At 39.0% G+C, this 21,196-nt stretch overlaps 1 protein-coding gene across 7 annotated transcripts in view; it reads left to right on the top strand.

The window, feature by feature from the left end:
- Window positions 1–206: 206 nt before the first annotated feature.
- The window catches only part of RMND1 (required for meiotic nuclear division 1 homolog), a 37,196-nt gene continuing 16,206 nt past the window's right edge, over window positions 207–21,196 (top strand). For 2 of the 7 annotated variants that reach the window (XR_005062596.2, XM_017674026.3), the window contains exons 1-8: window positions 212–369; window positions 6,062–6,579; window positions 7,259–7,372; window positions 12,482–12,590; window positions 14,723–14,798; window positions 17,340–17,379; window positions 19,058–19,158; window positions 20,985–21,091. Coding sequence is in view for 6 of the 7 variants with exons in the window: in XM_017674026.3 (XP_017529515.3) it covers window positions 6,076–6,579; window positions 7,259–7,372; window positions 12,482–12,590; window positions 14,723–14,798; window positions 17,340–17,379; window positions 19,058–19,158; window positions 20,985–21,091 (1,051 nt within the window). In the remaining variant the exon portion in view is untranslated. Of the gene's footprint in view, window positions 370–6,061; window positions 6,580–7,258; window positions 7,373–12,481; window positions 12,591–14,722; window positions 14,799–17,339; window positions 17,380–19,057; window positions 19,159–20,984; window positions 21,092–21,196 lie in introns of all 7 variants that reach the window. The other 5 variants (XM_017674034.3, XM_073219760.1, XM_073219761.1 and 2 more) reach the window with 5 other exon arrangements.

The raw sequence follows: 21,196 nt of genomic DNA, 5'->3' as shown, positions 1-21,196 counted from the left end.
AGACAAACAATGGCCGGCTGGAGGATGCAGAGATCTTCCGGGGACAAAGGCGGAGTCAGCTGAGGGCGGTGACAGAAGCGGAATAAGGAAGCGGGCGGTGGGCGGAAGCAGGCAGGGACCGGGAGGTCCCAGGAACTCGGGAGCGGAACAGGTCGGGGCGGGAGGATCACGTGGTTCTGCAGTCACGTGGACCGCCGAGCCGGGAGTTCTGCGCGCCTGCGCGATGCCAGGCTCTGGGCGGGGCGCCGGCGCTGGAGTGAGGCTTCCTGCGTTCGGCTGGGTCCTGCTGCCGCTTGGCAAGCTCGTTCGCCAGGCCGGGACACCGGAGCCTGCTTCCTCAGCGCTTCCCTCTTCTCTTCCGGCGGAAAGGTTAGTGCTCTGCCTTTCCCTGGCAGCCTGTCTGGCTCCTCACAGCAGTCCCCGCCTTTGCCCGGGGCCCCCTGAACCTCTCCGGTCACAGGTTGCACGGGTACCGCTATGGCAGTGGCCTCTTACGGTGATCTTTGGTCGACTTAGCTGGGAGCAGAACAGCGCTCAATCCATAAACCCTTTCTTGAGCCAGTGCCTAGCGGTTACTGCAAAGATAATACAAATTATTTTGAATTTAAGGATTGGAAGGCATACTTTCAAAGATTAGCGCCTTTTTATCCATTGAATCATAAACTGATACCGTTTTCTTTTTTGGTATTATTGTTCTTAAAAAGTAGGAAATGTGCCCAAGAACTGAGTAGCTCCCTTGTATTTCATTTTTAAAATATGAGTTGAATACCTACTGTGTGCTGGGCACTATGGCCACGGAAGACAGAGTATGAATAAAAGACAAATCTTTTTCTCCAGCTTACATTCTTAAGGGGAGATCTGCTATCCTTTCCTCTTCTTTTTTTGTCTTGTAGCATTGTTACTATTATATATTTTACTGATTTACCACGTTTATTGTCTTTCACCCCTCAATGTGATGTAAGGTCCCAAAAGGGATTTTTATCTATTTTATTTTCACTTGTATTATCAGCAAGTAGGGCAATATCTTGAAAATAGCAGGAACTCAGTTCGTATTTGTGGTGTTAATTAAACAAACATATAAGGTATGCAAGTGATGTTAAGTGCAGTGGAGAAATATGAAGTGGAGGGAGAGAGTGCTGGTTGTGCATTTGAAGTGAAGTGTTTAGGGAAAACTTCCCTGGGTAGGAGACGTTTGAGCAAAGGTCTGAGGAAGATGAGGGAATGAGCCTTACAGATGCCTGGGAGAAGAGCATAAGGAACAGTAAGTCCCAAGATCCAGAGGCCAGAGGAACTGGAGCAAAATGAGCAAGGTAAATGATAGAGTGGTGATAAAGATCCAGAGGACGCAGAGCCGTGAGGTCCATTTTAAGGTCTTTGACTTTGATTTCAAGTGAAATGTAGACCATCTAATTTTGTGCAGAGGAAAAATGTGATCCGACTTCAGTTTCCAAAGGATAACTTTGATTTGTTGAGAAGAATCTCTAGGAGACCAAGAACAGAAGCTGAGAGACCAGTTAGGAGGCGGTTATAACAGTCCATGGGAAAGACAGCAACTTGGGCCTGGGCGGTACTACTGTTTGGTGGTGAAAACTGATCTGAATAAAGCCACTGGGATTTGCTGACAGATTGGGTATAGGGTATGTTGAGAAGAATCCAGGTGGACTACAGGTTTTTAGCTTTAGCAGACATAAGGATGTAATTGCTATTTCGTGAATGGGGAAGACTGTGGGAAGAACAGTTTGTGGGAAGATTTCAGAAGTTCAGTTTTGAGGATGTTATATTTTTCATGCTTACCAGAGTGGTCTAGGGCTAAATAATTAGCTGTTCATCACTGCGTATATACTGTAGAGAACCATGAAATTGGGTGGGATCATCAGATGCTGAGAATAGAGGAGAAAAATGGTGCAAATACTGAGCCTTGGCACATTCCGTCTTGAGGGGATGAGAAACTAGCAAAAGAGAAAGTGTAACCAGTGTGGTAGGAGAAAACTGTGGGTAGGGCAGGTGGTATCCTAGAAACCAAGTGAAGAAGGTGCTGCGAGGAAAATAGAATGATCAACTGTACTGATGTTGCTGATCAGTCAGGTAAAATGAAGACTGAAAAGTGACCATTGGACTCAGAAATGTGGAGGTCATTAGTGCTCTTGATGAGTGGGTTTTGGGCAAATGGTAGGGATGAAAGCCCAATTGTAGTGGGCTCAAAAAAATCAGAGGAGTTATAGACAGTGAATAAAACTCCTCTAAAAGGAGAGGAGCTCAGAGAAAAGTATATGTAGTATATGAAAGGGCAAATTAGGTTGGGTAGAGTTGTTTTTATAAGATGGGAGAAATTAAAGCAGTTGAATGCTAATGGAAATATGCCGGTAAAGAAGGAAACAAAATCAATGGCATGGATAGACACATACACACATGCACATATGTACACATCCCACATACCTTTTAAAGAGCCAGCCAGCACTTACTGTGTTCTGTGAACTGAAGAATTACAACTAGTGACATCCTAGGTCACATTATTTTGCAATTGCAATGCTTGTATTTAAACCTGATGAGATCTCCCTGGCAAACAAATTTATCCTAGTTTTTGTCTGTCCCAGGTCAAAACTAGAAGTATTCTCTTGAGTCTTGAAGATAAAGCCCTTGTGTTTGTCTCACCATGTGCATGAACATGTAAGAATCAGGTGCAATTTCGGTTTCCTCAGTTTTACATGTTTGTGTGGTCACTGAGAAGTGTACCCAGTGTTTATTGCTCCCAGGGAGACCCAAAGGCATTTTTTATGTCAGAAAAGTTATTTTTTAGTCATTTTTCTTGGGGAAGAAATGAGCATAAAAAAGAATTCCCCAAAGAAAAGAAATTATTACAGCAAATTAAAAGGGATATAAGTATTATGATTTAATTATCTTGTTTTTTTAAATGCCGTCTCTTGTACTTTTTTTTTACATTAAAAGCTTTAAAAAAAAATCAGTGGCATGGAAGAGAGGGGAGACGGGCTTAACCATTCCTTTGCAGGCAGGAAAGGGTGAGACTTGGTGTCTCATGGAGGACCTGGCCCTAGATGGACCATGGGCAACTCCTCTGTAGCAGCAGAAGGGGAGACAAAGTATATGGGCACAAAAGCAGTGGGTGGGCAGGTGGATGATGGTGAGAGCGTGTGGAAGTTCTCTTCTGATTGGTCAGTGAGAGAGGAAGCAAGGTCATTATTGAGAGAATGAGAATGGAGGAGGAGTCATTGAAGGTATGAGGAGAGAGCAGAGAGTAGAATATAATCGGGAAATACAGTGAAGATAGCTGAGCAGCATCAAAGAGCCACTCAAAGGCATGATTTTAAATGAGACCAGATGCTGTGCCTGGCTGGCTGGCCACAACCGTATTCAGATGCAGGACTACAGACCCAAGTTAGGTGATTTATATTTAATTAGGGTTGAGATTGTGTCGGGGGTATGTGGAAGAGAGGGGGGTGCAAGGGTTTTGAGGTGTAGGAGAGAGATTGTAAAAAAGGCAGACCGTGGAATATAGATTGGGTGTTGGGAAGTGTAGTGGGAAGTGAAGGACAGTGAATCCTTGAATTGTAGGTCTTGCTGGGGTTGAAGAATTGTTGGCATTAGGTTAATAGAAGGAGTGAGCTTGAAAGATGAGAGGTGATGTTTGGAGAGTAGAATGTTTGAAATTGAAAACAGGAGATTGCAGTTATTGGTAATGACAGGGCCAGAGCAGGACTTACCAGTAGAAGTGGAATGCAAGCTGCATGTGGCATTTTAAGTTGTCTAGAAGTTCTAAAAGTAAATTTGAAAAGGTGAAATTAATTTTAATTTATTTAGCCTAGTATGTCTGGAAGTATTATTTCAACAAGTAATCAATATGAAAACTATTGAGATATTTTACTTTTTGTATTAAATATAAAATTGAAAGTATGAATTTTTTTATTATTATTTTATTCAGCTGCAGTTTAACTGCTCAGTAGCTGCATGTGCATAGTGGCAACTACACAGCTTGGCTTCTATGACCCTGGGAGGGCGTGACTGAGGTGCGGGAGGAAGACAAGCTGGATCAGGGTCCTTGGGGCCACAGGGCTGGGAGAATCATGCCCACCGCTGATATGCACAAAGCTTACATAAAGCTACTAGGGTAATTAAAAATCTAATATATATATTTTTTTAATTTAATATGTACAATTAAAATGCACTTTCCTAAGATATGTGTCCTAATTTTTAGCAAAACCTAATTTTTTTTTTGTCTTCTAATTTTTAACAAAGTCCAAACATTTGAGATGCTTGATCTTAAATGTTCAGTCTTCCTTAGCGACAATAGAGAGAAGGCACACTTCTTGTTTATCCTGTAGCGTTTACATTCTTTGTCCTAATGCTTCAGATCTTGAGAGTTTGGAGGTAAGAATTTCCTAGAAGAGAATGAAAGAATCCAGATCTGTGTATATAAATTTCTAAGATTTTTTTATAATTAAGTTCTTCCAAACCCACTGGCTCAGCTGGCAGGGAATACTACTAATTAAAGGTGGACTAGAACTAAACACAGAACTCCAAGTTTTGAAGATATGTTGAAAGCAGTAGGTTCTATGTCCTTTGTATCACTGTGACTCAGCCTGTTCTTGTCTTTCTACAGGGAAGTGGTATAGTGCAGTGGTTACAAGTATTGCCTTTGGAGTTGGGAAAGCCTGGGTTTTAATTACATCTCTGCAACTTGCTAACTGAGCAGTTAGCTTCTCTAAGCCTCAGTTTTCTCATCTGTAAAATGCTTTATGGGATTGCTGAGGTGAAGCAGAGCACTTAGCATGTAGACAGAACTCAATAAGTAGTACTTTTGTCCCTCTCGGTTCCTTCTCCACCTTGTTACCAAAGATATGTGTCTTAAACATGCATTTGACCATGTGACCCTCACAATTACAAGCCCTGGTGTCCTCCCACCTATAGAAACTCTTCAGGATCACTTATGATCTGGCCATGGGTTCCTTTTCAGTCCTGATCTGCAGCTTCCTCCTTCCTCCTCTGACTTTGCAGCCCGGTTGACAATACTCTGTACCTGGGTGTTTTATTTGCCAATCCTTCTGCCCTGAGACCCAGTTCAAATGTCACCTCTGTGAATATGCCCCACCCAACCCTCATCCCAGCTGCTCCTTTTTCTGCATCCCATAGCAATTGGTACACAGCTCTGTTTCAGTATTTATCACATTATTCAGTCAGTTTCCTGAGCTAGACTGTGAATTCTGAGGTCATTGATTCACACTGGTATCTCTAGCACCTAATATGTTATATTTTTTTAATGATTCTTGATTGCCTACTATAAGCTGTTAAAGAACAAATATTTTATACTATAAACAGGAGGGGAAACTTAACATATATAGTCTATTTCATTTGGGGGGAGTGAGAAAGAGAGAGAGTGTGTGTGTATGTGTGTGTCTGTCTCATGTCCCTTACCCCTGCTGCATGCCCAGCCCCAGCTTGGGAAGCACCTTCCCCTGCACGAAACAGCTTGAATCTTTCTGGGGGCCTTTCCTGACTCTCCCACTAGAATGAGGCGAGCTCCTTGCTCGGTTCCTCGCGTCTCGTCCTGTAGGTCTTTGGTAGAACCTAGGGCCTATTCCAACTGAGTCATAATGAGCAGTTGAAAACGCCTGTCTCCCCCAGGAGACCCTTAGCACTATGATGGCCGGGACCCTGTCCTTCCCATGGATGCGTCTCTGGCCCTAGCTCACCACTTATCTCAAAGAATAAATTTTGATAATAGGAATTTGTAAGTATAGATTTTTTTTTTTACTGGTTGGTATGCTAATGAAATAAATGACAAGAGCCCATCACTCTCTATTTTTCTTTCCAAGGTCCTTGTTATGTGAATAGCTTTGTAATCTTGTAATCTTCCAGAAAGAAGGCTAGAGGTTCACTAAACTGGAGACAGTTGTATTTATTTTTTTAATCTCATTCTTTAGTAGGGTAAGGTGTACCTGTTTTGTAAATTTTTTAACAGAAATATGCCTGTTACCTAGGAAAATGTATGTATTTAAAAACATTAAAACAAAAAACCTAGCCCTGAGCTTCTAATTTTTTCTTTTAGCTTGAGATGTGGTAATGTCACCTAGACTCCTCAGAGCCCTGGCTAGATCTCACTGTATTTTATCAAAAGCACATCAGTGCCAAAGACTCATTCATCGAACATCAAAAGCACTTAAGGAAGTTGAGACTCCAACATGCAGCACTGTGACAAGAAGTCAGAACTTGAATTTGTCCTTTCCCACTACGGCAGCTGGTAGTTTGCATAAGCCCCAGATCCTGGAAATGAACCAGAAACTGTCAAATACAAGCATATTCTCTCCATTAAATACAGCGCATTGCCGAGATGAAAAGGCAAAGCGACCAACCGGGAAATCTTTTGGAACTCACAGGAAGGTGACTCACAAACCAAATCTATTAGGTTCTAAGTGGTTTATAAAAATACTAGAGCGGCATTACTCATCTACATCAACGGAAGCACTTGTTTCTAAACAAGACCTTCTGCAAGTCACGAGACCACTAAAGGCATCCAGGACCAGGCAGCCATCCAGGAGCAACCTTCCAGTTCTGTCTCTGAGCGAGGTAAGAACCTGTGGTGGTGGCTCTTCTGTCTCATTATAATCGCTCCCTCTGTAGACCCGTGTTTATGGCAGCACAGCCTTGCTACAAACTTGAGAGACCTGGTGACCAGCTCAGCGTTTTTTCCATCAGAATCTTTGAAGCCTAATAATAAAACCCGTTATAGCCAAAGGGAATCAATACCTTAATTGTAAGAATTAGTAATGCATATAAAGACAAAACGTAGGATGTAAAATAAGAGTTTATGCAAGAATTAGTTATTGGCCTAATGAAACTTGGAGAAAAAAGACTAGCATTAAGTCCAGTCTAGGAATGGTACTGTACAAAGTGCCCATTAAAAAAAACAAATGGTAGAAATTCATCATCAGTGTTAAAAAAAATTTAGTAAGTGTGTAGACAGGTAAGCATTTATTAGCCTGTGGTAACTGAATGGGACGGGGTGGTGAAATGGCATGGCAAGATAGAACCAGAAAGCATCAGGTAGAGTTTTGCTTTTTTATGTTTTGGAGGTTGAAGGGGTGTTTTTATTCATTGTTAAGAGGTTTATGGATATTTCTCAACTATGATCACACTCCTCTAAATGATGTTTAAGGTGAGGATCAAGCCCTTTGTTACCCTGTGTATCTTGTATAATACCTAGAACTGTGCCTTATACTTAATAAATGTTCATTAAATTGGACAGGATAGAAGAGAGACAAGGGGATCTTTGATGTCTACAGCCATCAGCATTAAAAATAGGAGTGCAGAATATTTCAAACTTGACCAGGCCTGCATCTATCCGAAAACAGCCTTGCAGGTCTGTCTGAAAACCTTGATTCCGAGAAGTAGACCCTGAGCATGTTTCATTTGGCTTTGGTTTTTTCACTGCACAATTGAGTTCCTTGGAAGGTGCGGTTGTACGTATTCTGCAGAGATGTACAGACCTTCACTACTGACCCTCAAGTTCTGAAGTTAGGAGTTGGTTAATGATTTTTATTTTGGATTCTAGCTTTGTCTAAATTCTTGTACACTTTACACCCAGAATGTGAAGGATGGAAGTGTTGCCCCATGTTCCACTCTGGCCCCTGTCTGGCTTCCTGGCCCCTGATTGGTCCGTTGTATCATTTAGCTTTGTGATAGTCTGGGAAATTCAGTATTTAAGTGACTGAGATGAAATTAAGTGTAAAACCTGAATTCATGGGAGAGCCAAAGGGGCAGATCATCTCTCTTTTTTCTTTTTACTCTAGCAGCACATAGCACAGTGAGGTTTCATAGGAAGAGGCTGGTAAGGTCGGGGGGTATGGGGGGCACTTTGTTTGTGGTTGTTGGTTGTAAACTATCAAAGAGGCATTATTTCTTGGGGCTCTGCTCAGACATGGAAGCAGCTTTCTTGAATTTCATTTTTTATTTTTCCATAAGATTTTTTTCTTCCTCCAGGGAAGGATTTGAAGTAGACTTTCAAAATTTAAAACAGTTTCAAATGAGTTAATAAAGGCATTAGATGTAAGAGGGAGCAGTTTACATGAAGAGAGAGACAAATGTTATCTCATACCTGGTGTGAATAACATCTAGTTGAACATTTAGGTCTGAAAAGCCTAATGGTTATAGAAAGAAGGGGAGCCTCCTGGATTGTAATTTCTTGTTGTCTAACGGAAAAAAAAGAAAAACATAAAAACATTTTATGAGAAATAACTTTTTCTGTCACTGAATGTAAAGAGTCATAGATTTCTTCGGTTCTCATATAAGAAATATTATGTAATATAGTAGATGTGACTTCATTTGTATTTTCACAAAAGGAGAAACAGTAAAAGCACAGAGAAATAATAGAAAAGCTCTGAAAACATTTCTAAAGTGATCTGAAGTAATACAACTTCTGGAATCTTATTTTCTGATGATCTTAGCTTTCATAGGCAAACACAGTCTTGAGGTGTGACTCAGTACTTTATCCCTGAGGCTGAAGACTGACTTTTATCTGGCACACCTGGAGGGCCACTCCATTTCCACGTGGGCGTCACGGGGCTGTCACCTTTGTGGTGGCACAGCCCTTTCTAACAGTCTGGACTGAGACAGGAAGGGACTGTACTTTGTGCCAGCAAGGAGGCGTGCTTTGTCTGGGTCCCCATATGTACTCCTGAGCTCACCCTCTCACCTCTTCTGCACAGCATGTACTGGTAGTGGCTGACCAAGGTTAATTGCTCCACTATAGTGGAATCAAATCTTTACCTGGTGTTATTGGCAGAGATAATAACCTACTGAGATTTCAGCCCACATCCCATTGGGTCGTGCTTTGCCATGGCAACAACAGTGCTTCCTGTTAGCCTGTCATCTTGCAGGAAGAAAATGCTAGAGGGTGACAGTCTCTGCTCTGAGCAGCATGGAGACCGGCATGAGAGGGAAAGTGCTGGAATGTCCACTGGTGGTTCTCAGACTAACACCACAGTGTATTGTAAAATGAACTAGTGGTTGTTAATAGGTTTTTTGGTAATGAAACAGAACAAAGTATCATGCTTCATGGTAAAAGTAAATATTGTGACATGAAGCTGTTCCGTGTGGATAGATGTATGTGCCTACTGTGTGTACATGAAGGGATTTCTCACCATGGATTGTAGTCAAAAACCTTAAAAGCTGAAGCATTATACTAGTAATGAAAAATGTATCTGTGTTTCATAACTTTCATCTACAATCTGCACATAGCAGGAAAAACATGTATTTTTCCTTTAGTCAAATAGAAGCCATGTTGCCATAATGCACTAATTTTCAATAGAACGTGAATAAAAAACTTTCTCTTTTAAGAAAAGTGCTCTGTCAGAATGTGTGATGCTCTAAAACAAGAATCATATATGGATTTCTAGCCCCATCTGCTGGAACATTTTTTTCTGCGGCCACAAAAGTAAAACATGTAAAAAAGCATGACGGTTTCCTTGGCTTTGGTTTTTTTTTTACATTTTAAAGTAGGAAGGGCTAAATTTAGGTCTTCAATCCAATAGCCATTTTAGGTTGGTTTGGCACATTTATGTAAGAAGAGGTTGTTGCTCTCCATCCTAAAACCTTAAATTTGCTCACTCTATAAATATGTTTAATGCTTAATAAATAACGACTCATAAAATCTAGAAAAAGATGTGTGAAAATGAAAGCTCACAATGTAGCAACACTTCTAATTACTAGGGAAAAAATGCAAAGATCACACAGCCTGTGGTCCTCTTTCCCTTTACCAAGTGAATTTCAATACAATCCTAAAATTTAAAAATGAAATAAAGCCAAAAAAGGCTATGTCTAACAAGTCAACTTGAAAACCTTTGTGAATCGTTTATTAATAAAAGAAGCCATAGCTTAAATAGAGGCTCAGATCCAAAGTGGTGAAGGAGGATACAGAAAGTAGTGGGGTGAGCCACATAAGCCACATGACCTTGGCCAGACTTGAACCAAACTAAATAGGAGACGGTGAGAGAAGAGTGATAGTCTTCAGAAAATCTGCAAAGATCTTTGGCTAAGTACAAGCAGATTGAGTTTAAAGATTTAGTGATAATCTGACCAGTTGGAGTTCAGAATAGATTTTCTCATGGTTGTAAGTAGTGATTGAATGCTTTGCCTGTTCTTATACTTGAGAGTGCAAAACAGTACAGTCTTTTAGCACACATGGGCCTGGTGAGCCGCAAATGATGTGAAGCAGGCAGGAGACTATAGCACGTGGGAGGGACCAAGTGGGTCCCCTCCTAGTTGATTATTACCAGATCCTCCTAATCAACTTGATCAAAAGATGGTGGACAGCTGGAGTTGGTATGAAATTGCAGTTTGTTACTCACAGTTAGTTCAAATCTTAAACACTATGTGAGTTGACTCTGGAGTTAGGTAGTTCTCTGAGCTACCAGTTTAGAGTTCTGACACTAGAGAGTTGGCCTCTTGCCATTTTCAGCATAGTTACAATGAGATCCTCCACTAGACTCGTTCCTGACCTCCTATCTCCTGTCTTCCCACTGCAGCCCAAACTAAGCATGTTACCTGTAATTCTGACATCCAACCTAATACACCGATTTTGCTCAGCAAGCGTCAGTAAATTTGTCAGTTCTTGCTGAGTGGAGCCTGCCTACTGTGGCCTTACCAGGATTCCTTTCTTTCATCCAACTTAACGTCATATCCTTTCAGCTCTTTCTAACTCCATGGAGCCTTAAAAGAACAGATAACGCTTGCAGTCTTAAACCATAAGCGCATAACTTATTCCTGTATTCTAGTAACTGTCTGTACTTTGGCCATAGGATCCATATGTTTTTGTGTATCTGTGTTCTTACCTTCACACTAACTCTAAGAATCAGCTTATCAGGTACCTGCACAAGGTGGGTGCTATATTCTTGTATCATCACATTCAAGAGTAATTTCAGCTTGTCTGACTTTCTATTTTTTTCTAATTGAATTCAAATTATTTTGCTTAATACTTGGATATTTTATTGATTCTAGGGTTTTCAGTATGTGTGTATATCCTCAGGTCCTCTGTTCATTCCTCTGCTACTTTTTGAACCACATATTGAAACTGTGCAACAGATTGAATGAAAGGGAAAGTGGGGTCAGGCCATTGATTGAGAAAGGGCCAGGAGTTAAGTAACAAAGGTGAGAGGACGGAAAGAATTGATACACTAGTTTTCTTGAATTTGTACTAGGCCTGTAACAGAAAGGGAAGCAGTGTAGGAGCTGAGATGAGTAAATCCTGAGAGTAGATCTTGGTTTAGTGACTCTGACCAATGGTGGGGCAAAGTACCGTATGTATCAAAAGACAGTAGAATCTAATGTTCTGATTAGTAAATATTAGAAAATTGTGAACATATAAAAATTCAGATGTAAATTACTTGGTAATCTTTTAACCTTGGACAAATTTTGATGGTTTAAACATATCTGCACAGAAATGATATCAAAGATTGCACATTTGGGCTAGTTGTGAGCAGTTGACATTCATTAGCTTGTTTAAACCGCACAATTCTGTAAAGTTGGCAGTATTGTTATTCTGATTCTTTTAATCAATCAAATTCTGTGCCTGAACTCTTTAACACTTATGCCAATAACTTTTGAACTTTATTGACCACATCGCATAGTGAGACATGTTTTACATTTACATAGTGACCCAGTACACATATACAGACATGTCAGAAAACTCCACAAAATAATATATACCCTTATTCTGAGTAATGCACTGTTATATTTCCTATTTTACTGTATTCATTTTTTTTTTAAAGCTGGTTTGGGCCAACTGAATTGATGTCGGGCCTCCTTAGTGGAGTGTGACTTACAGTTTGACAAAAGCGCTGTGCTGTGCTGTATGGCTCACCGTGCATGTACTATTGAGAGAGGCACAGCACGAATGTATACTGTGCACAGGAGACTCCCAAGTATTGATCAAACCTGGACACAGCTCAGATTTACAGAACTTTTTGTTTAATATTGACCAGAGTAAAAATTCTGTACTTCGTTTGTAGATTTAAAGTGATCTCTGCTGTACAAGGCTAGTGACAGATATCAGATGACCTCACACAGTAATGTTGCTGTGAAAAAGAGTCATGGAAACCAAGAGTTCGAGAGACTCAATACCATTTCTTCCAGGTGCCTTAAGATGCCTTAATTTTCTCTGTACCTCTTTTTCAACCTGTGCTTGAAACTACCATTTGGACAGAGGCTGCCTTTTCAGATGAGCCCGTTCCTAAACTGGCTAGCTGAATCCCTTTTTTGCCAGCAGGAGAAAGTTCTTTCACAGATGAAGCTGGAACCTGTCTTCCTTTAACTTCTTTTTCTTCATCCTTATCATACCCTTTATATGATCCTTTGAGATGTTTGAAGAAGACTCCTGAGTCTAGCTTTGCAAAACGGAGTCCTGTAAAGAGACGACCGTCACACATCCTTTAGCCTCTCCGTAACCGGTGTCATGCTCCTCTGTCTGAGACAGGATCTGATGCACTGCACAGCGTTTGCCACGGCAGATGAATATCACCTTGGAAATCTCTCTCACGATCTCGTTTCCCATGGATATGTCGAAGTAACAAGTTTGCCTAGAGGTACATCTTCTTGAACCTGGGACCAAGTATGCTAACATGTATTATACTGACATACTTATAAATATTTCTAATATATAAACTGCCTTAGAGATGCATTGGCTTACAATTTATATTCTATTTAACAGATTATATCATCAAAGTGATGTGGAATCTTTATCCAAATGACGTGCAAAGATAAGAAATTGAAATGTATTTGCAGAGAACTTAGTTCTCAGATTAAAACCAGTGTATTTATTAAGCTTTATTTATAGGATCACTGTTACTTAGGGTGATCAAAGGCCGTGACACTTCATTTCTGTCCCATTAGAAAGTTATGTTCATATTACACAAGAACCATGAAATTGATAGAAATGCTGTGAAGAGCCTTTAAAGAAAAATTTACTAGTACAATCCAGTACTTTAAAACCAACATGATTAGTTAAAAGATAAACATAGTGAACATTTAAAAAAGAGAATTAAAATTAATAAGATTTTAGGATAGTGTCAGAAAGGATTCTTAAGAAAATAACCTGCTTCATGTTAAAAAATAAGTAGATGGGAACCCTTTGACAGAAATGCATGAGTTTACCACAAAGTTGTAAAAGTGGCAAGTTGAACAACACCTTCTACATAGAAAATTCTTAGCAGAGTCATTGATCCCAATAAGAAACTTGAAAATGTCATGCTTTGTCAGCCTTGATGTTATAAACAGACAGTTTGTGCTATTTAATGACAAAATCAAACATGACTGTCTTAGAAAAACAGAGCTTTGCCCAGGGGTATCCTTGACTAATTCCAAAGACTCATTAGGGTAACCCTGGGCATTGCACACTTGGGGGTTTCTTGCACAATTCTCACTGCCCCAGATCTTTTCCATTTCATTTATGTTGCTCCTGGCTATGTAGGTAAACTTTGCCTCTGTAGGATGTAGTACTTGGTGAAGTTCTAGTTCACCCAGAAAAGGTAGTTTAGGGTTTGGACTCTGTCTGAATCCCCCATTCCCTGACCTCTACCAGCAACTCTGAAGCTTTGAGGATCCAAATTTTAGGTTAAGAAGTTATATATGTAATACTTTATATATTAATATTAGTGTATTTATTAATTGATATATTAGTATACTGTTTTTATAGAATATTTACATACTTATAAATATTTCTAATATATAAAGCAATACCAATTGATGAATATTTGGATATTAATGTATATTTAATAATATTTAAAAGGTTAAAATATTTAAATAGTTATAGGTGACTATAAAATGGTAGTTCTCATGATTAACTTTGAAATCAGATATGTTTTGAAATGGTTAGTATCTTTGTTTCTGTATTTTCTATTGCCCTCTGCTTTAAGTAATTTAAAATTCATCAAAATGAGTAGTTTCCTTACATTAATAGTTAATGGATGTATTGAAATTATATTATCAATAGAATGGTATTTAAAGAAAGAGGATATATTAATGATTCTTCAAATTTCATTTTAAATTAATTTTGTAGAAAGTTTAAATCTCAAATTTTAGTTGTTTTGAAACCAACACTTTAATACTCATTGGCTAGACTGCTGGTGACCATGGGGGAGGGGTTGAGGTGGGTGGGTGGGTGAGGAGGATGAGTGGGATAAAAGGGTGCAAAAATTCTCAATCATAATATGAGTTGGTCATGGGTATGGTAGTACAGCATGGAGAATATAGCTAATGATTCTGTAACATCTTCCTGTGTTGACAGAGAGTAACTGTCCTAGAGGGCATGAGGATTTAATAATATGGGTAACTGTTGAACTACTGTGTTATTATATAGAGACCAATATAAGATCATGTATCAATGGTACTTCAATAAAAATAAGTAATTATTGGCTAGACTAGTGATTATTGAGTCAAAATGGGTGTGTTAAAGTACCAGTAACAGTATCCAGGTTGTTGAATGTTTTATGAAAGTAATTGTATTTTCAGGATCACTGTTACTTAGGGTGATCAAAGGCCATGGTGAAAATACATATTAAGTATTTTCAGAAACTTTAGTAGAAAGCTGGTATGTTGAAGAGTACCCAGTGGTATATGAAGGCATGATCATATGTACTTTATTAAAAGTCTACAGGTGACTCTTCAACCTTGGGTCATCTTGTGACATAGCTTTTTGTTCATTTTTTTAAAATCGCAGATGCAGCAAATATTTTGGTGATAGGTGTGGAAAGTTCAGCAAAAGAAGGTGATCCTGGAACAATATTCTTCTTCAGGTAAGACAAGAAAGCAGCCTCACTGAGAGATGGACTGGTGGTCTGATAGTGTGGTCTTTAAAGGTGCACATGGACATCCTCTCTTACAGTAAATGTGTTCAAATTTTATTTGTGATTTAAATTTATCCTTTAATTCTAATTTAACCTAGGAAAGTTTGTCTGTTTTAGGGATCTTCTGATCTATAACATAATTTTTAAAACAAGTAAATAATGTTCCCATTGTTTGCCTTATTTGTATTTATGAAGAATATGTATAGCACTCTATTTCCCATCCAGCTTCTAGGCCCTCCTCAAACTCACACTCTCTGCCATGCTGCCTTCCCTTCCTTTTTCTTCTTCTATAGCTCTCTAGCTAAGGTTTTAGACCACCTCCCTCCTCCAGAGACTTCAGCCTGGGACCCTGACATACGTGTGCTTATTCCTTTTACTTAAAGGTTGTTTTAATACCAGATACTCCAGAGTACCTGAGTGTGAATGATAATGATAATAGACACCACCTAAAGTAACCTCATTTCATGCTCATCTTAAGGAGGGTCTGTTATTCCTACTTTGCAGAATGGGAAACAGAGGCAGAGGTATTCAGTGAATTACCCACAGTTATGGGACAAAGTGGCAGAACAGAAACATGGAACATCCATAAAAATCCAAGCCTTGGTGAAGTTGGTGGGCTTGGTCCTTATACTTGATAACTGAAAGCTCTTTGTTTTTGTGCAGTCCTCACCTTTTAACGTAACTTTGGAGATAACAAAGAGTTCAACGTTTAGTCCAAGTACAGTAGTGTACCCTTGACTCAAGGGAGGAATTTGGGTTCCTGAGGTTCTCTAGATCAGCACCATTCAGCAGAAATACAATGCAAGCCACATGGGCAAGCCTCCTGTGTAATGGCACATCATCTAGTAGCCACGCTTTAAAAAGTAAAAAAGAAAAAAAATCTAATATCATGTATTGCCTGAAATTAATTTTAATAATGTATTTTATTTAACCCAACATATCTAAAATATCACTTCAAAATGCAATCAATTAATCAGTGAGATTTTTTAATTCTTGTTGTCATACCAAGCCTTTGAAACCTAGTGTGTGTTTTGTCCTACAGCATCTTTCCCTTTGGACCAGGCATATTGCAAGTGCTTGATAGCACAGGAAGCTTCTGAGCATCCTTCAGCTCAGCATAGCTATAGAGTGGGGTGCGCACAGTTCCTGAGACTTCTCGTCTCCATAGAAGTGATTTTCTGAACTAATAATACTCTGTCTATGGCTTTAAATATCTCTCAGATTCATATCCTGAGATCCTACCCTGGCCTCTTGCTAGAGTTCGCTACCTGGTCTTCCTGCCTGTCTTCTACCCAGCCTCCAATCTGTCCATTGGAGGCAGGGTAGCTTTCAATAGGTAATTCTTATCACTACCCTCACCTACTTAAAACTCTGTGAAACTCAACCGATCACCTTATCAAAGCACAAAGGTCTTCAGGGGTTGGCTACTCTCTGCCTCTGACCTGACTGCCCCTTGCTTGCCCACACCCACAGCCAAGCAGTAGCTGTTTATATGGAGATAATCACCCTGCTCCCTCTCACCTTGTGCCCCAACCTCTCTGCTGTGTCACCTCCTCTTGAGTTTTTATTTGGCTAGCTCTGCTGGCCCTTTAAGAATTGTGTCTCTCTGATGTACATCCCAGAGTATATTCTGTGTAACTCTTACAGCACTGATCACACTGTTGTAACTGGTGGGCTGTGTATCAGTCTTGTCTACATTGGGAGTTCCTTGGGATAGGAACTAGACCATGCTCGTCTTTGTTTCCCAGCTGCTAAGCACAGACCCACACATATACTAAGCACTGCCTAAGAAATGGCTGGAGAATGATATGGGTCTGAGATGTTTCTACCTTTCTTTCATTGCCACCTTTGATAACCCAGCACCATAACTCCTTTTTTTTAATTCACTACCTAAAATAGCCAAATGTGTCAAACTTTGGAAACCAAAGCAAGTTTATTTATAGTTTTTTGATCTGAAATTCTTTCTAAGCCAGAATTGGATTCAGAGGGCCTTCTGTGGCTTCATTGTAGTTCTTCTCTAAGCACTATAAGGATGCTTTTAGCCATCTGAGGCTTTAATTTATCTCAGTATCATTATTCCACAACTGGTCCTTTATTCTTTTCCTATAGCAGAATCTACATAAGGAGAGCTAAAATGAATCTCAAAAATTTCCTTATTCTGATTTCTGTACATCAGTATTGAATCAGGTATGAAATAGCCTAGACACATGAAACTATTTAGTATTATAATAATATTTATTCTGCAAACCATCTGAGAAATAATAAATTTTTTATGAGGTCAGATTTTATCAAGAGTTCATAAAGTAGCCCTTGTTTTAGCAAATCCATCTAGGAAGCATAATGTAAAATAATAAATCATATTTTTTTAAGTTGCATTCTGAAAACCTTCCTAAAGCTACCAAAGCAAGGCTTTATGTATGGCCCCAAAGAATGGCCCTAAGGTAGCTAACTACCTTTAACTTAGTTGATTCTTTTATTCTTTTAAATCAGGGAAGGAGCTGCTGTGTTCTGGAATGTGAAAGACAAAACTGTAAGTATGAACAAAATGTGAAAGTATAAAATTTTAGTTTTCTGAGACTAAATTGTAAATTAGCACTCAATAATGTGAGTCATTGAAAGATAAATTAACAGATAATCCACAAATTAATTTGCTCTCCATTATGTGATACTTATCCTAGCAGTTTTGTCTTCAAAATACATGGTATTTTGGCTTATAAATTTCCTACATTTTCCATCCTCTGGGTATACACTAATTTGTTGAGAATCAGAACAATCTGTCCTATACTGCAGACAGAAGAAATATACTTTGTACCTGATGATCTATGAAATGAATACTGTACATGCAGTTCACTGGAAGCTGGCTGCACTCTTACTCCACATCAAGGTTTCTAGAACTTTTTCACTCACAGGAAATCATTTCTTCAGCATCCTAATCAGGATTTGTTTAATACAGCCTTTTTAGAGGCACTTTGATAATACACATCCAAGCTTTATATTTAACTTGTCAATTTTACATCTAGAAAGTTATCCAGAGGGAATGATCACAGGTATGCACAAGGAGTGATGTACAGAAATGTTCATCAGTGTATTATTTACAATAGCAAAAGTGAGAAATAACCAAAGTACCTAACATTAGGAAGTTTGTTTAATACATCCATAGGATATAAGATACTATGGCTCTTAAAAATTACATGAAAAAATATTTATTTCTAGGAAATTGCCTGTGTATATGATATAATTAAATTAGAAGAGAGGTTATAAAATATAACAAAATAATAAAGGGAGGTGGTTAAAAGATATGTCTCATACATCACACACACACAACACGGCAATGGTGGGGAGGGGTTTCCTGAAGAAAAGGACATATAAAATGACCAATAAATATAAGAAATGTGTATAAATATAAGTTGGCTGTTTGTAGTGGCAAAGATGTGAAAAGCTGATAATACCCAGGTTGTTCACACAAATTTTTGGATTCTAAAATTTGTGTGGAAAAACTTTTAAGAGAACAAACAGTTCAGCAACATTTATCAAAATTGCAAGCATGCATGTCTTTTGACCTAACAATTCCTAAAGAAATAGTCCTAGAGGACCACGAAGATACACTCACAAGAAGAGTGCATTGCAACCTCGTAAGAGTAGAGAGTATGAACAATCTCCCATGGATAGACGTTTAGGACAGTTAAATAGATTACAGTTCCTATATTAAGGAGACTAGCAATGAAAATGTTCATATGCACAATAGGATCTTATATAAAAAGCAACATGTACATACACGTATTTTAAAAAGTCTGGAAGGATATACAGCAGTTTAATAGCAGTCACCTTTGGGTATTAGGAATTCAGGAGAGCAAATTGTCACTTTTATACTTCTGGGTTGTTTAAATTTTTACAAGTATGTTACTTGTTAGGTATTTTTTAAAAGATTTAAAGGATAAAAACCATAATGTGACTAGGTTTTCATTCGTTTATGGAATAATTATAATTTTTATTTTCTTCTTTATGCTTATCTGTGTTTTCCAAATATAAAAACAAATGAATATATCCTAAAGACTTTAATATCTTAATAAATTTACCTTTTCCTTCAAGCCTAAACAATAGAAGAAATGTCTTCAAATGTAATAAAAATATAATAAGCATTAACACTGTAACATTCTTTTGTACTGAGGGAGTCAGATAAAATTTCAGGTTATCTTCTTTTCTTCCAGATGAAGCATGTGATGCAAATCATAGAAAAACATGAAATTCAGCCCTATGAAATTGCATTGGTACACTGGGAAAATGAAGAGCTTAACTACATAAAAATAGAGTAAGCAATTTTTTATTAAGTTTACAAAAGGGGTGCTTGGAATAACTAGATCAAACAGTAGAGGAGATAAATGATTTATGAATTTGGAGACTGATTTTAAGAAAAAAGTAATTGGTGCAAATAAAAAGCCTAAACAACATAATAAATATTACTAGATAAACACTTTTTTCTTTTAACATCTCAGGCTACTATAAATTAAAACAAGTAGATAATGTAACCCCAAAAATGCTAAGGTTCCTAAGAAGACTAAATGAATAAAAGAGTGTGCCTTCATCAGAATGAATTATCCTAGTAAAGTTATCTCTTAGGTAAATCCATCTTTTCCCCGATGATTTTGGGTATAAAAAGGAAGTATAATGAGAGTGTGATCCAAGAGGACCACATGTGGGAGTGGGTGTGCCTGCAGGAAGTGGGGCCCGACACCCCATTCTCGTAAGATATTTGGGTGAGCGGTGCCCTAGCTGACCTTCCTGCCTCTGCAGGGATGAGAAGGCGGGATGCACAAGGGGCTACCTGTCTAGTGGAAGATGAAAAAAACGCATTGTATTAAGAAAGGAAATAATGACAGCAGAACTTTGGGAAAACTTGGAAGAGATACTAGCTGCAGAAAGGTTAGGTGGAATAAGATCTAAGTAATAACAGCCAACAAAGATTACCCCCTCCCTGTGCCAGGCTCTGTTCAAAGTGCTCCCAAGTATCGTGTTGTTCAATCCTGACAAAAACCCTAAACTGCAGTTAACCAGCTTTCAGATGAGGTTCAGAGATGCTCCGTCCTGCCTGATCGTACTAACTAATAAGTGAGGGTCTGGGCCCGAAAGTGAGGATGTGAACCTGAGAGACGCCACAAAGAAGAGCTAGTAAAATTCAGTCGATTTTAGTATTGAGCGCTTGGCCCTGTGCTTACAGCGCCTGAGCGCCCTTCTGTGCTCACCTCCAGATCAGTCTGCTCCTTATTAGATGCTCTCCCCCAGCCACCCACAGAACGCTCATACAATCACACACACATACACTCACTGCCTTACAGACTGGAGAGGAGTCAAGTCCTCAACTCCTGGGTCCCAGAGTCGACAATTTAGTTTTGTCAAAAAGATTGTCATCCTGCCACTACTGTGATGGTCACATGAGCCCTGCCTGTGATTCCAGGAATCTGCTGCCCCGCTCAGTTCTGTGGCGTTGACCAAGCTCCTTCTTACGGCATCTTGTCAGCCTGCTCTCTCCTGCCTTTCCTCTTCTCCTGCCAGCTGCAGTGGTCGGCCCAGATTCAGCCTCTGCCCTCCCATCAGGCCTCCTTGTCCACCCGCTTTGCCCCTCTCTTGTCTCACATCTTTAATGAAGGTTTGTCTGTTTATATTCCCGGATTCCCTCTGTTGCCCATCTCCCAGTCCTCCCACATTCTCTATGTGTACATTTCAGTTTTTCCCAGCTTCCCCGCCCCTGCCCCATTCCCACCATGTCAGTGTGCTTGTAGATTACACTGTATGTAGTTGTAGTTTCAGCATTTTTTTCCAACTAGCAATTGATTGTGATCATTTTCTCTATTAAATATCCCTTCAAAACGTGCTTATTAATATTTGCTGTGGGGAACATTAACCATAAAAAGTTCCTTGTACACAAGCCTTTCTTTGCTTCTTGAATTATTTCCTTAGGATAAATTGATAGAAGTGAATTCAATTACTTGGATCAAAGGGTATAAGAACATTTAGAAGACTCTTGATATAAACTGCCAAAATGACCTCTAGAAAGATTACAATGTGACTTTTTCAAAAGAAAAAAGATGCTTTTTAAGATTTAGAAGATCCTGTTTTTCTTTTTTTTCCTTTTCACAGGGGGCAGTCAAAACTGCACAGAGGGGAAATCAGGTTAAATTCAGAACTAGATTTAGATGATGCCATTCTAGAGAAATTTGCTTTCTCCAATGCTCTTTGCCTTTCAGGTAAGTCACCACTACTTATCAGAGACAGGATTACATAGTTTTCATTTCCTCAAGGGAAGTTTAATTATTCAGTAGATATTTTGGCATGTTTTCACAGAATATCAG

This window comes from Manis javanica, chromosome 13 (assembly GCF_040802235.1).
Source record: "Manis javanica isolate MJ-LG chromosome 13, MJ_LKY, whole genome shotgun sequence".
Taxonomy (NCBI): Eukaryota; Metazoa; Chordata; class Mammalia; order Pholidota; family Manidae; genus Manis; species Manis javanica.
Note: the sequence above shows the minus strand (reverse complement) of the source record. Positions and strands in the feature narration are given on the sequence as shown.